The following is a 13,636-nucleotide window of genomic DNA, read 5'->3' on the forward strand; positions in this document are numbered from 1 at the left end:
TCATAGAGCTTAAGAAGTTGCTGTCTCCCAGAAGTCTTGAGATATTTCATTGTTCAGAGGACACTACACTGAAGAAAAATTTATCATACTTCAAATACTTACATATTTCTAATTACATGTATTTTCCATTCATTGGTTGCAAATACAATGTCATAGATTTAACAAATAGTTTATATGCAGTTAGTCCTGAGGCTGCTGTGAAGCATAGTTCACAAAAGGACATGTCATTCTGTGTAGATCAATTAAAGTTCGTCTCACACTGTGATTGAAAATTACTGTACCATATTCTTAATCTTTGAGAAACTAACATATGAGTTGATATGTAGATCTAAACATTTTTAAACATTACATACATTCTATTTCACATTCAAAGAAATGCATAATATGATGATCATGATTGTATGTTGTACCAACAGAATCCACATTCAGCAGCGAGAGGATCCCAATGCAGTCTGGAAATTCCCAGAAGAAGTCACCATATCATCAACCTCAGGAGAGATAGTGGTTGGAGGTGTATACCTTCGCTTGTTGGTTGCAAATCCATCTTGGGTACTACGCAAACCAAAATCTTTTGTATCAGATCTTTTTGATGCACTACTGGACCAACTATTAAAGGGTAGCAATGATGTAAGTTATATCTTCTACTTTTGTATCGTTTTTCTGATGTTATCTGTTCTCAGTGCCTCCTTTTGCTTTACCTTCCTTCACCAACACAGTTTTTGAATGTTTAGACAGAAATCTTTTCTGTCTAAATCTTTTAAGGTATCCTTCCTTCACATCTAGTTCCTTGTACATCCAGACTGGAAACCCTCCCCTCCTTCTATTTTAACTTTCTAAAAGGGGAAACAGAAGAAGGAGTCACGCGGGTAGTACTCATCCTCCTCGAAGGCTCATATTGGGGTGTCCAAATGTGTGTGGATGTAACCAAGATGAGAAAAAAGGAGAGATAGGTAGTATGTTTGAGGAAAGGAACCTGGATGTTTTGGCTCTGAGTGAAACGAAGCTCAAGGGTAAAGGGGAAGAGTGGTTTGGGAATGCCTTGGGAGTAAAGTCAGGGGTTAGCAAGAGGACAAGAGCAAGAGAAGGAGTAGCACTACTCCTGAAACAGGAGTGGTGGGAGTATGTGATAGAGTGTAAGAAAGTAAACTCTAGATTGATATGGGTAAAACTGAAAGTTGATGGAGAGAGATGGGTGATTGTTGGTGCATATGCACCTGGGCATGAGAAGAAAGATCATGAGAGGTAAGTGTTTTGGGAGCAGCTGAGTGAGTGTGTTAGTAGTTCTGATGCATGAGACCGGGTTATAGTGATGGGTGATTTGAATACAAAGGTGAGTAATGTGGCAGTTGAGGGAATAATTGGTGTACATGGGGTGTTCAGTGTTGTAAATGGAAATGGTGAAGAGCTTGTAGATTTATTTGCTGAAAAATGACTGGTGATTGGGAATACCCGGCTTAAAAAAAAAGATATACATAAGTATACGTATGTAAGTAGGAGAGATGGCCAGAGAGCGTTATTGGATTACGTGTTAATTGATAGGCGCGCGAAAGAAAGACTTTTGGATGTTAATGTGCTGAGAGGTGCAACTGGAGGGATGTCTGATCATTATCTTGTGGAGGCTAAGGTGAAGATTTGTAGAGGTTTTCAGAAAAGAAGAGAGAATGTTGGAGTGAAGAGAGTGGTGAGAGTAAGTGAGCTCGGGAAGGAGACTTGTGTGAGGAAGTACCAGGAGAGACTGAGTACAGAATGGAAAAAGGTGAGAACAAAGGACCTAAGGGGAGTGGGTGAGGAATGGGATGTATTTAGGGAAGCAGTGATGGCTTGCGCAAAAGATGCTTGTGGCATGAGAAGCGTGGGAGGTGGGCAGATTAGAAAGAGTAATGAGTAGTGGAATGAAAAAGTAAGATTATTAGTGAAAGAGAAGAGAGAGGCATTTGGACGATTTTTGCAGGGAAATAATGCAAAAGAGTGGGAGATGTATAAATGAAAGAGGCAGGAGGTCAAGAGAAAGGTGCAAGAGGTGAAAAAGAGGGCAAATGAGAGTTGGTGTGAGAGAGTATCATTAAATTTTAGGGAGAATAAAAAGACGTTTTGGAAGGAGGTAAATAAAGTGCGTAAGACGAGGGAACAAATGGGAACTGCATTGAAGGGGGCTAATGGAGAGGTGATAACAAGTAGTGGTGATGTGAGAAGGAGATGGAGTGAGTATTTAGAAGGTTTGTTGAATGTGTTTGATGATAGAATGGTAGATATAGGGTGTTTTGGTTAAGGTGGTTTGATGATAGAGTGGCAGATATAGGGTGTTTTGGTTAAGGTGGTGTGCAAAGTGAGGGGGTTAGGGAAAATGATTGGGTAAACAGAGTAGAGGTAGTAAAAGCTTTGCAGAAGATGAAAGCTGGCAAGGCAGCGGGTTTGGATGGTATTGCAGTGGAATTTATTAAAAAACAGGGTGACTGTATTGTTGACTGGTTGGTAAGGTTATTTAACGTATGTATGACTCATGGTGAGGTGCCTGAGGATTGGCAGAATGCCTGCATAGTGCTATTGTACAAAGGCAAAGGGGATAAAAGTGAGTGCTCAAATTGCAGAGGTATAAGTTTGTTGAGTATTCCTGGGAAATTATATGGGAGGGTATTGATTGAGAGAGTGAAGGCATGTGCAGAGCATCATATTGGGGAAGAGCAGTGTGGTTTCAGAAGTGGTAGAGGATGTGTGGATCAGGTGTTTGCTTTGAAGAATGTAGTGAGAAATACTTAGAAAAGCAAATGGATTTGTATGTAGCATTTATGGATCTGGAGAAGGCATATGATAGAGTTGATAGAGATGCTCTGTGGAAGGTATTAAGAATATGTGGTGTGGGGGCAAGTTGTTAGAAGCAGTGAAAAGTTTTTATCAAGGATGTAAGGCAGGAAAGTGATTGGTTCTCAGTGAATGTAGGTTTGCAGCATGGGTGTGTGATGTCTCCATGGTTGTTTGATTTGTTTATGGATAGGGTTGTTAGGTAGTGAATGGAAGAGTTTTGGAAAGAGGGGCAAATATGCAGTCTGTTGTGGATGAGAGAGCTTGGGAAGTGAGTCAGTTGTTGTTCGCTGATGATACAGCGCTGGTGGCTGATTCATGTGAGAAACTGCAGAAGCTGGGGACTGAGTTTGGTAAAGTGTGTGAAAGAAGAAAGCTGAGAGTAAATGTGAATAAGAGCAAGGTTATTAGGTACAGTAGGGTTGAGGGTCAAGTCAATTGGGAGGTAAGTTTGAATGGAGAAAAACTGGAGGAAGTGAAGTGTTTTAGATATCTGAGAGTGGATTTAGCAGCTGATAGAACCATGGAAGCGGAAGTGAATCATAGGGTGGGGGAGGGGGCGAAAGTTCTGGGAGCATTGAAGAGTGTGTGGAAGTTGAGAACATTATCTTGGAGAGCAAAAATGAGTATGTTTGAAGGAATAGTGGTTCCAACAATGTTATATGGTTGCGAGGCGTTGGCTATAGATAGAGTTGTGCGGAGGAGGGTGGATGTGCTGGAAATGAGATGTTTAAGGACGATATGTGGTGTGAGGTGGTTTGATCAAGTAAGTGATAATAGCGTAAGAGAGATGTGTGGCAATAAAAAGAGTGTGGTTGAGAGAGCAGAAGAGGGTGTTTTGAAATGGTTTGGTCACATGGAGAGAATGAGTGAGGAAAGATTGACCAAGAGGATATATGTGTCAGAGGTGAAGGGAACGAGGAGAAGTGGGAGACCAAATTGGAGGTGGAAAGATGGAGTGAAAACGATTTTGAGTGATCGGGGCCTGAACATGCAGGAGGGTGAAAGGTGTGCAAGGAATATAGTGAATTGGAATGATTTGGTACACCAGGGTCAACGTGCTGTCATTGGATTGAACCAGGGTGTGTGAAGCGTCTGGGGTAAACCATGGAAAGTTCTATGGGGCCTGGATGTGGAAAGGGAACTGTGGTTTCGGTGCATTATACATGACAGCTAGAGACTGAGTGTGAATGAATGGGGCCTTTGTTGTCTTTTCCTTGCGCTACCTCACGCACATGCGGGGGAGGGGGTTGTTTTTTCATGTTTGATGGGGTGGCGATGGAATGAATAAAGGCAGACAGTATGAATTATGTACATGTGTATATCCGTATATGTCTGTGTGTGTATATATATGTATACGTTTAGATGTATAGGTATGTATATTTGCGTGTGTGGACATGTATGTATATACATGTGTATGTGGGTGGGTTGGGCCATCCTTTCGTCTGTTTCCTTGCGCTACCTCGCTAATGCGGGAGACAGCGACAAAGCAAAATAAATAAATAGATAAATATATGCACGTACATGCAAATGCACTTATATATACATACATACATATACATATATGTATATACACATATGTATATACACTGTTACGACCTCACCCTTTCCTTTTAGGGTGTATAATCAGCCCTTAGGCCCATTTGATCAGAACTCTGAAATAATATCTTCTGTTAAAAGAGAGATTTGGGCTTGACTCAGAATTCCTTACCATTTGGCAAACATCATATAGCTAACAGCTGCTTGCTTTACAAATACATATCCTTTTCCATCCAACACTGGTTAAATACCAAACACAGTTCTGTAGAAGGAATGTTTGAAGGAATAGTGGTTCCAACAATGTTATATGGTTGTGAGGCATGGGCTGTAGATAGAGTTGTGCGGAGGAGGGTGGATGTGCTGGAAATGAGATGTTTGAGGACAATATGTGGTGTGAGGTGGTTTGATCGAGTAAGTAATGAAAGGGTAAGAGAGATGTGTGATAATAAAAAGAGTGTGGTTGAGAGAGCAGAAGAGGGTGTTTTGAAATGGTTTGGTCACATGGAGAGAATAAGTGAGGAAAGATTGACCAAGAGGATATAAGTGTCAGAGGTGGAGGGAACGAGGAGAAGTGGGAGACCAAATTAGAGGTGGAAAGATGGAGTGAAAAAGATTTTGAGTGATCGGGGCCTGAACATGCAGGAGGGTGAAAGGCATGTAAGGAATAGAGTGAACTGGAACAATGTGGTATTTTTTACATACATTCTTCAAAGAAAACACCTGATCCATACATCCTCTACCACTTCTGAAACCACACTACTCTTCCCCAATCTGATGCTCAGTACATACCTTCACCCTCTCAATCAATACCCTCCCATTTAATTTCCCTGGAATTCTCAACAAACTTATACCTCTGTAATTTGAACACTCCCCTTTATCCCCTTTGCCATTGTACAGTGGCACTATGCATGCATTCCACCAATCCTCAGGCAGTTCACCATGGTCCATACATACACTGAATATCCTTACCAACCAATCAGTGACACAGTCACCCCCATTTTTAATAAGTTCCACTGCATTAACATCCAAACCCGCCGCCTTGCCAGCTTTCATCTTCCACAAAACTTTCACTACCTCTTCTCTCGTAACCAAACCATTCTCCCTGAACCACCTCTCACTTTGCACACAACCCCGACCAAAACACCCTCCATATGCTAATTCATCATGTAACCCATTCAACAAACCTTCAAAGTACTCATTCCATCTTTACACTTCATCACTGCCTGTTATCACTCCCCACCTCCAACCCCCATTCATTTTCTTGTCTACGCACATTATTTACCTCCTTCCAAAACATCTTTTTATTGTCCCGAAAGTTTAATGATACTCTCTCACTCCAACTCTCATTTGCCCTCTTTTTCAACCCTTGCACCTTCCTCCTGACCTCCATCCGCTTTCTTCTATATATCACCCAGTCATTTGCACTCCTTCCTTGTAAGTATCATCCAAATGCCTCTCTTTATTCTTTTACAAACAACTTTACTTCTTCATCCCACCACTCACTACCCTTTCTAATTTGCCCACCTCCCACCCCTCTGATGCCACATGCATCTTTTGTGTAAGCCATCACTGCCTCCCTAAATACATCCCAGTCCTCACCCACTCCCCTCACATCATTTGCTCTCACCTTTTGCCATTCTGCACTCACTCTCTCCTGATACTTCCTCACACAAGTCTTCTTTCCAATCTAACTTACTCTGACCACTGTCTTCTCCCCAACATTCTCTCTACTTTTTAGAAAACCTCTACAAACCTTCACCTTTGCCTCCAGAAGATAATGATCAGACATCCCTCCAGCTGCCGCTCTCAGCACATAACGTCCTGAAGTCTCTCATTTACACACCTATCAATTAACATGTAATCTATTAATACCCTTTGACCATCTCTCCTACTCCTATACACATATGTATATCTCTTTTTAAACCAGGTACTCCCAGCCACCAGTCTTTTTTCAGCACAAAAATTCACAAGCTCTTCACCATTTGCAGTCACAACACTAAACACCCCATGTACACCAATTATACCCTTGACTGCCACATTACTCACTTTCAAATTTAAATCACCTATCACTATAACCTGGTCTCGTGCATCAAAACTGCTAACACACTCACTCAGCTGCTCCCATGACCAGGTGCATAGGCACCAATAATCACCCATCTCTCTCCATCTACTTTCAGTTTTACCCATATCAATATAGAATTTACTTTTTTACACTGCATCACATACTCCCACAACTCCTGCTTCAGGAGTAGTGCTACTCCTTTCTTAGCTCTTGTCCTCTCACCATCCCCTGACTTTACTCCCAAGACTTTCCCAAACCACTCTTCCCCTTTACCCTTGAGCTTCATTTCACTCAGAGCCAGAATATCCAGGTTTTTTTTCTTCAAACATACTACCTATCTCTCCTTTTTTTCTCATCTTGGTTACATCCACACATATTCACATACCCCAGTCTGTCTTTGAGGAGGATGAGCACTCCCCACTTGACTCCTCCTGTTTCCCTTTTTAGAAATTAAAATACAAGGGGGCTCCTGTCCCCTGCTCCCACCCCATTTAGTTGCCTTCTACGACACGTAGGAAATACATGGGAAGTGTTCTTACTAGATGTATAAAATGTCTTCCTGGCTTTCCTGGAAAGTGAGCCATATTCACAAACCACATAGGATAACAGCCACCTAAAGATACGCCTTATATGACTACATTCATCTACCAGACTTATGGGTTTGCATATCCATAATGCTCTTAAAATCAGAGACATGATTACAGACATTTTTACAGAAGGATCATGTACTGAATAATAATGAATATTGCTTCATATATGTCTTGAAGGATAAGTGATCACATTCCCCAGTTATCAACACATCAAGAAATGGCATTTTGCCTCCTTTTTCACAGTCAGTCTTAAATTTGATGGTGGGGTGAGTGTTATTCAATTCATTAAAGAAAACTTCTTAATCTTAGGAATGTGGCCATAAGGACCACCCATCATCAACGTGTCTAAGCCAGATTTTTGGATAATTACTGATTAAAGTTAGAATCTCAGTCTCCAAGTATTCCATGAATAAGTTGCTGAGGATGGGACTATGAGGATTTCCCATGGCAAGACCAAATTTTTGTCTATGTTGATTACCTTCATCATCTTGGAAATCATTATTGGCCACACAAAGCTCTAGTAAATCAATGGAAGTTTTTATGGGCAAAGGTAAGACAAGACTGAGATCAGGTAATTTCCGTCTTAGGTATGCAATGGTTTCTTCAGTGGGAACTTTAGTGAGTAGGGAATTCACATCAAAACTAATGAGTTTATGTTCATGCATATTTATGTTTCTTACCTTGTTTATGAGATCTAAGCTATATATAACAAGTGATGGAGAGATTTTTCCTTGAACATGGCTAAGGTATTTAGCTAACCATTTGGATAATTTATGACAAGAAGAATTAACAGAGGAGATAATTGGTTTGAGGGGACATCCATCTTTGTGAGTTTTAGGGAGACCATATATATATATATATATATATATATATATATATATATATATATATATTTTTTTTTTTTTTTTTTTTTTATACTTTGTCGCTGTCTCCCGCGTTTGCGAGGTAGCGCAAGGAAACAGACGAAAGAAATGGCCCAACCCCCCCCCTCCCCATACACATGTACATACACACGTCCACACACGCAAATATACATACCTACACAGCTTTCCATGGTTTACCCCAGACGCTTCACATGCCTTGATTCACTCCACTGACAGCACGTCAACCCCTGTATACCACATCGCTCCAATTCACTCTATTCCTTGCCCTCCTTACACCCTCCTGCATGTTCAGGCCCCGATCACACAAAACCTTTTTCACTCCATCTTTCCACCTCCAATTTGGTCTCCCTCTTCTCCTCGTTCCCTCCACCTCCGACACATATATCCTCTTGGTCAATCTTTCCTCACTCATTCTCTCCATGTGACCAAACCATTTCAAAACACCCTCTTCTGCTCTCTCAACCACGCTCTTTTTATTTCCACACATCTCTCTTACCCTTACGTTACTTACTCGATCAAACCACCTCACACCACACATTGTCCTCAAACATCTCATTTCCAGCACATCCATCCTCCTGCGCACAACTTTATCCATAGCCCACGCCTCGCAACCATACAACACTGTTGGAACCACTATTCCTTCAAACATACCCATTTTTGCTTTCCGAGATAATGTTCTCGACTTCCACACATTCTTCAAGGCCCCCAGAATTTTCGCCCCCTCCCCCACCCTATGATCCACTTCCGCTTCCATGTTTCCATCCGCTGCCAGATCCACTCCCAGATATCTAAAACACTTCACTTCCTCCAGTTGTTCTCCATTCAAACTCACCTCCCAATTGACTTGACCCTCAACCCTACTGTACCTAATAACCTTGCTCTTATTCACATTTACTCTTAACTTTCTTCTTTCACACACTTTACCAAACTCAGTCACCAGCTTCTGCAGTTTCTCACATGAATCAGCCACCAGCGCTGTATCATCAGCGAACAACAACTGACTCACTTCCCAAGCTCTCTCATCCCCAACAGACTTCATACTTGCCCCTCTTTCCAAAACTTTTGCATTCACCTCCCTAACAACCCCATCCATAAACAAATTAAACAACCATGGAGACATCACACACCCCTGCCGCAAACCTACATTCACTGAGAACCAATCACTTTCCTCTCTTCCTACACGTACACATGCCTTACATCCTCGATAAAAACTTTTCACTGCTTCTAACAACTTGCCTCCCACACCATATATTCTTAATACCTTCCACAGAGCATCTCTATCAACTCTATCATATGCCTTCTCCAGATCCATAAATGCTACATACAAATCCATTTGCTTTTCTAAGTATTTCTCACATACATTCTTCAAAGCAAACACCTGATCCACACATCCTCTACCACTTCTGAAACCACACTGCTCTTCCCCAATCTGATGCTCTGTACATGCCTTCACCCTCTCAATCAATACCCTCCCATATAATTTGCCAGGAATACTCAACAAACTTATACCTCTGTAATTTGAGCACTCACTCTTATCCCCTTTGCCTTTGTACAATGGCACTGTGCACGCATTCCGCCAATCCTCAGGCACCTCACCATGAGTCATACATACATTAAATAACCTTACCAACCAGTCAACAATACAGTCGACCCCTTTTTTAATAAATTCCACTGCAATACCATCCAAACCTGCTGCCTTGCCGGCTTTCATCTTCCGCAAAGCTTTTACTACCTCTTCTCTGTTTATCAAATCATTTTCCCTAACCCTCGCACTTTGCACACCACCTCGACCAAAACACCCTATATCTGCCACTCTATCATCAAACACATTCAACAAACCTTCAAAATACTCACTCCATCTCCTTCTCACATCACCACTACTTGTTATCACCTCCCCATTTGTGCCCTTCACTGAAGTTCCCATTTGCTCCCTTGTCTTTTTTTTTTTTTTTTTTTATACCTCATCGCTGTCTCCCGCGTTTGCGAGGTAGCACAAGGAAACAGACGAAAGAAATGGCCCAACCCCCCCCCATACACATGTACATACACACGTCCACACACGCAAATATACATACCTACACAGCTTTCCATGGTTTACCCCGGACGCTTCACATGCCCTGATTCAATCCACTGACAGCACGTCAACCCCTGTATACCACATCGCTCCAATTCACTCTATTCCTTGCCCTCCTTTCACCCTCCTGCATGTTCAGGCCCCGATCACACAAAATCCTTTTCACTCCATCTTTCCACCTCCAATTTGGTCTCCCTCTTCTCCTTGTTCCCTCCACCTCCGACACATATATCCTCTTGGTCAATCTTTCCTCACTCATCCTCTCCATGTGCCCAAACCACTTCAAAACACCCTCTTCTGCTCTCTCAACCACGCTCTTTTTATTTCCAGGTGTATATATATATATATATATATATATATATATATATATATATATATATATATGTCTCCATGGTTGTTTAATTTGTTTATGGATGGGGTTGTTAGGGAGGTGAATGCAAGAGTCTTGGAAAGAGGGGCAAGTATGAAGTCTGTTTGGGATGAGAGAGCTTGGGAAGTGAGTCAGTTGTTGTTCGCTGATGATACAGCGCTGGTGGCTGATTCATGTGAGAAACTGCAGAAGCTGGTGACTGAGTTTGGTAAAGTGTGTGAAAGAAGAAAGTTAAGAGTAGATGTGAATAAGAGCAAGGTTATTAGGTACAGTAGGGTTGAGGGTCAAGTCAATTGGAAGGTAAGTTTGAATGGAGAAAAACTGGAGGAAGTAAAGTGTTTTAGATATCTGGGAGTGGATCTGGCAGCAGATGGAACCATGGAAGCAGAAGTGGATCATAGGGTGGGGGAGGGGGCGAAAATCCTGGGAGCCTTGAAGAGTGTGTGGAAGTCGAGAACATTATCTTGGAAAGCAAAAATGGGTATGTTTGAAGGAATAGTGGTTCCAACAATGTTGTATGGTTGCGAGGCGTGGGCTATGGATAGAGTTGTGCGCAGGAGGGTGGATGTGCTGGAAATGAGATGTTTGAGGACAATGTGTGGTGTGAGGTGGTTTGATCGAGTAAGTAACGTAAGGGTAAGAGAGATGTGTGGAAATAAAAAGAGTGTGGTTGAGAGAGCAGAAGAGGGTGTTTTGAAATGGTGTGGGCTCATGGAGAGAATGAGTGAGGAAAGGTTGACCAAGAGGATATATGTGTCGGAGGTGGAGGGAACAAGGAGAAGAGGGAGACCAAATTGGAGGTGGAAAGATGGAGTGAAAAAGATTTTGTGTGATCGGGGCCTGAACATGCAGGAGGGTGAAAGGAGGGCAAGGAATAGAGTGAATTGGATCGATGTGGTATACCGGGGTTGACGTGCTGTCAGTGGATTGAATCAGGACATGTGAAGCGTCTGGGATAAACCATGGAAAGCTGTGTAGGTATGTATATTTGCGTGTGTGGACGTGTATGTATATACATGTGTATGGGGGTGGGTTGGGCCATTTCTTTCGTCTGTTTCCTTGCGCTACCTCGCAAATGCGGGAGACAGCGACAAAGTATAAAAAAAAAAAAAAAAAAAAAAAAAAAAAAATATATATATATATATATATATATATATATATATATGTTTCATCCCTGGGGATAGGGGAGAAAGAATACTTCCCACGTATTCCCTGCGTGTCGTAGAAGGCGACTAAAAGGGGAGGGAGTGGGTGGCTGGAAATCCTCCCCTCTCGTTTTTTTTCAATTTTCCAAAAGAAGGAACAGAGAAGGGGGCCAGGTGAGGATATTCCCTCAAAGGCCCAGTCCTCTGTTCTTAATGCTACCTCGCTATCGCGGGAAATGGCGAATAGTACGAAAGAAAAAAGATATATATATGTAAGGAACCAACACTTACCTGAGGAGGATAAGGTGTTTCGGAAGGTTGTTAATAGTGAAAGAAAAACCACACAATCACAAGAACCCTGAAATCATAACAAAGTGAACTTAGCAGGGAAGAGAGTGGAGAGGAGAGTTAAAACAACATCAAAAACTTGATCTGCCGTGCTGTCTGAGTTATCATTCCACTTATCTCAGTTTTTCTCTGGCCTTGGGGAGGAACCTCAGTGATGTGCATTACTTTGACTCTGTGATTAAGTATGGTTATAGTGATGAGCAGTGATGATAGCATTAAGACAGACTGTGATAGCACGAAGTCAGTCAAATGGAAGTGCTTCAGGCCATCACATAGTTAAACAAGAAACTAAGAAATCATGTACATGTGTACACAGTCAGAAACTAATCACATATTCAAAAGTAATGTATAACCAATATTTACTTTGTTAGCTACTTGACCTACAGAGATACAAATAAAATGAGTTTGGCAGATATTAAGTGTTGGAGCAAATATCATAGAAAATTAGATATCATAAAGCTAGATGAATACTGTTAATATCATAGAAAATTAGATATCATAAAGCTAGATGAATACTGTTAAGTATCAAAACAAGCTATGGGCAATGAGGATTAAGGTTATTGCTTGGGAAGAAATCTGTCTCTAATAACCCATTGATACCAAGTTTTAGCTAACCAAGTGATAGTACACAGTCTCTGTAGTTACTGAAAGAATTAGTGTATCCTTTTCTAGTGCAATAGGGAGAATTATATGTATCACTATGAAGGAAGACAGTCAGCAAAACACGAGTGGTTGGGAATAGAATGTACAGTTGTGGCTTTTTAAGAGCAGATATCATAAGGGAATATAGTTGGGATAATGATGTGAATGAAATGATTGATGACAGTGTAGGATGAAGTATATTAAAGGCTTGTTATCATAACTGGATAATGCTACTCTGCCTATGTTTATCTTTCTTTGATCATTAATTCCATGGGTTGGATCAAGTAGATATAGCCTTTCAAATCACTCATAAACTTCCAGAGCATGTGTTTAGGGTATTAGAATGAAGCATGAATTTCCAGACATTGTATATAATTTCATTCTCTTTCACCTTGAGCACAATACTGTTTCATAGAATGAAAGCAAAGTCTACTTTCACACCACTTGCATACACAAAATGCTTTAACTGTGTCTGATCCCTCATCATTCCTCTGGCATCCTCATCTAATTTTTCATTTGTCTAGACCAGTTCTGTCTGCAGTCTACTCCTCCTTTTACCTTCCTCTGTTTTTGCTTTATATTTATGTTCTTAACCAGTCCATTGTTGCCCTTATTTTCTTAGGGGCTATTCCCTCCTGAAATACTTTCATCATATACCTATCTAATGATTTCTTCTCTTATCTTCTCATACCTTTATTATTTACTCTTTATGCATATTTTGAGGAAATGTTAAAGTTAAGACAGAAGAAAAAAGTTGATTCATGTTAATATAGTGAAGAAAAATTACACAAGTGCTCTTTATCATGTTATCATATATGCTATGCAGCACTGGTGAATAGTGACATACAACAAGAGAAAAGTGAGCATCATGCATATTCCAGAAGATGTAGTGAAGTAACAAAACTAACATAGAAAACTTTTGCTTGAGTAGAGTAGTTTCAGAAGTATGGATTCTGAAATTATTTTTTTTTTTTACAGGGTGACACACTAGAGTTGGTGGTGAGCACAGTTATTGCTGTGTTGACAGCCCAGCGAAACCTTATGGAGTACCTGCCACAGCTGGGCCACATCCCCCGAGTGGTGTCACAGCTATCCTCCAAGAACCTTTCTGTAGCTCGTGCTGCTACTCTTGCCACTCACCAATTTACCTTCAGTCAAGTATGTTCTTTTTGCTTTAATATTT

General features: G+C 41.1%; 1 protein-coding gene across 3 annotated transcripts in view; it reads left to right on the forward strand.

Annotated features, from left to right (window-relative positions):
* Rme-8 (receptor mediated endocytosis 8) overlaps window positions 1-13,636 on the forward strand; it is a 554,100-nt gene that overhangs the window by 522,414 nt on the left and 18,050 nt on the right. For all 3 annotated transcript variants that reach the window (XM_071666770.1, XM_071666772.1, XM_071666771.1), the window contains 2 exons: window positions 417-627; window positions 13,432-13,611. In XM_071666770.1, the coding sequence (XP_071522871.1) occupies window positions 417-627; window positions 13,432-13,611 (391 nt within the window). The remainder of the gene's footprint in view (window positions 1-416; window positions 628-13,431; window positions 13,612-13,636) is intronic.

The sequence above is a fragment of the Panulirus ornatus genome, chromosome 11 (assembly GCF_036320965.1).
Source record: "Panulirus ornatus isolate Po-2019 chromosome 11, ASM3632096v1, whole genome shotgun sequence".
In the NCBI taxonomy this organism is placed as follows: Eukaryota; Metazoa; Arthropoda; class Malacostraca; order Decapoda; family Palinuridae; genus Panulirus; species Panulirus ornatus.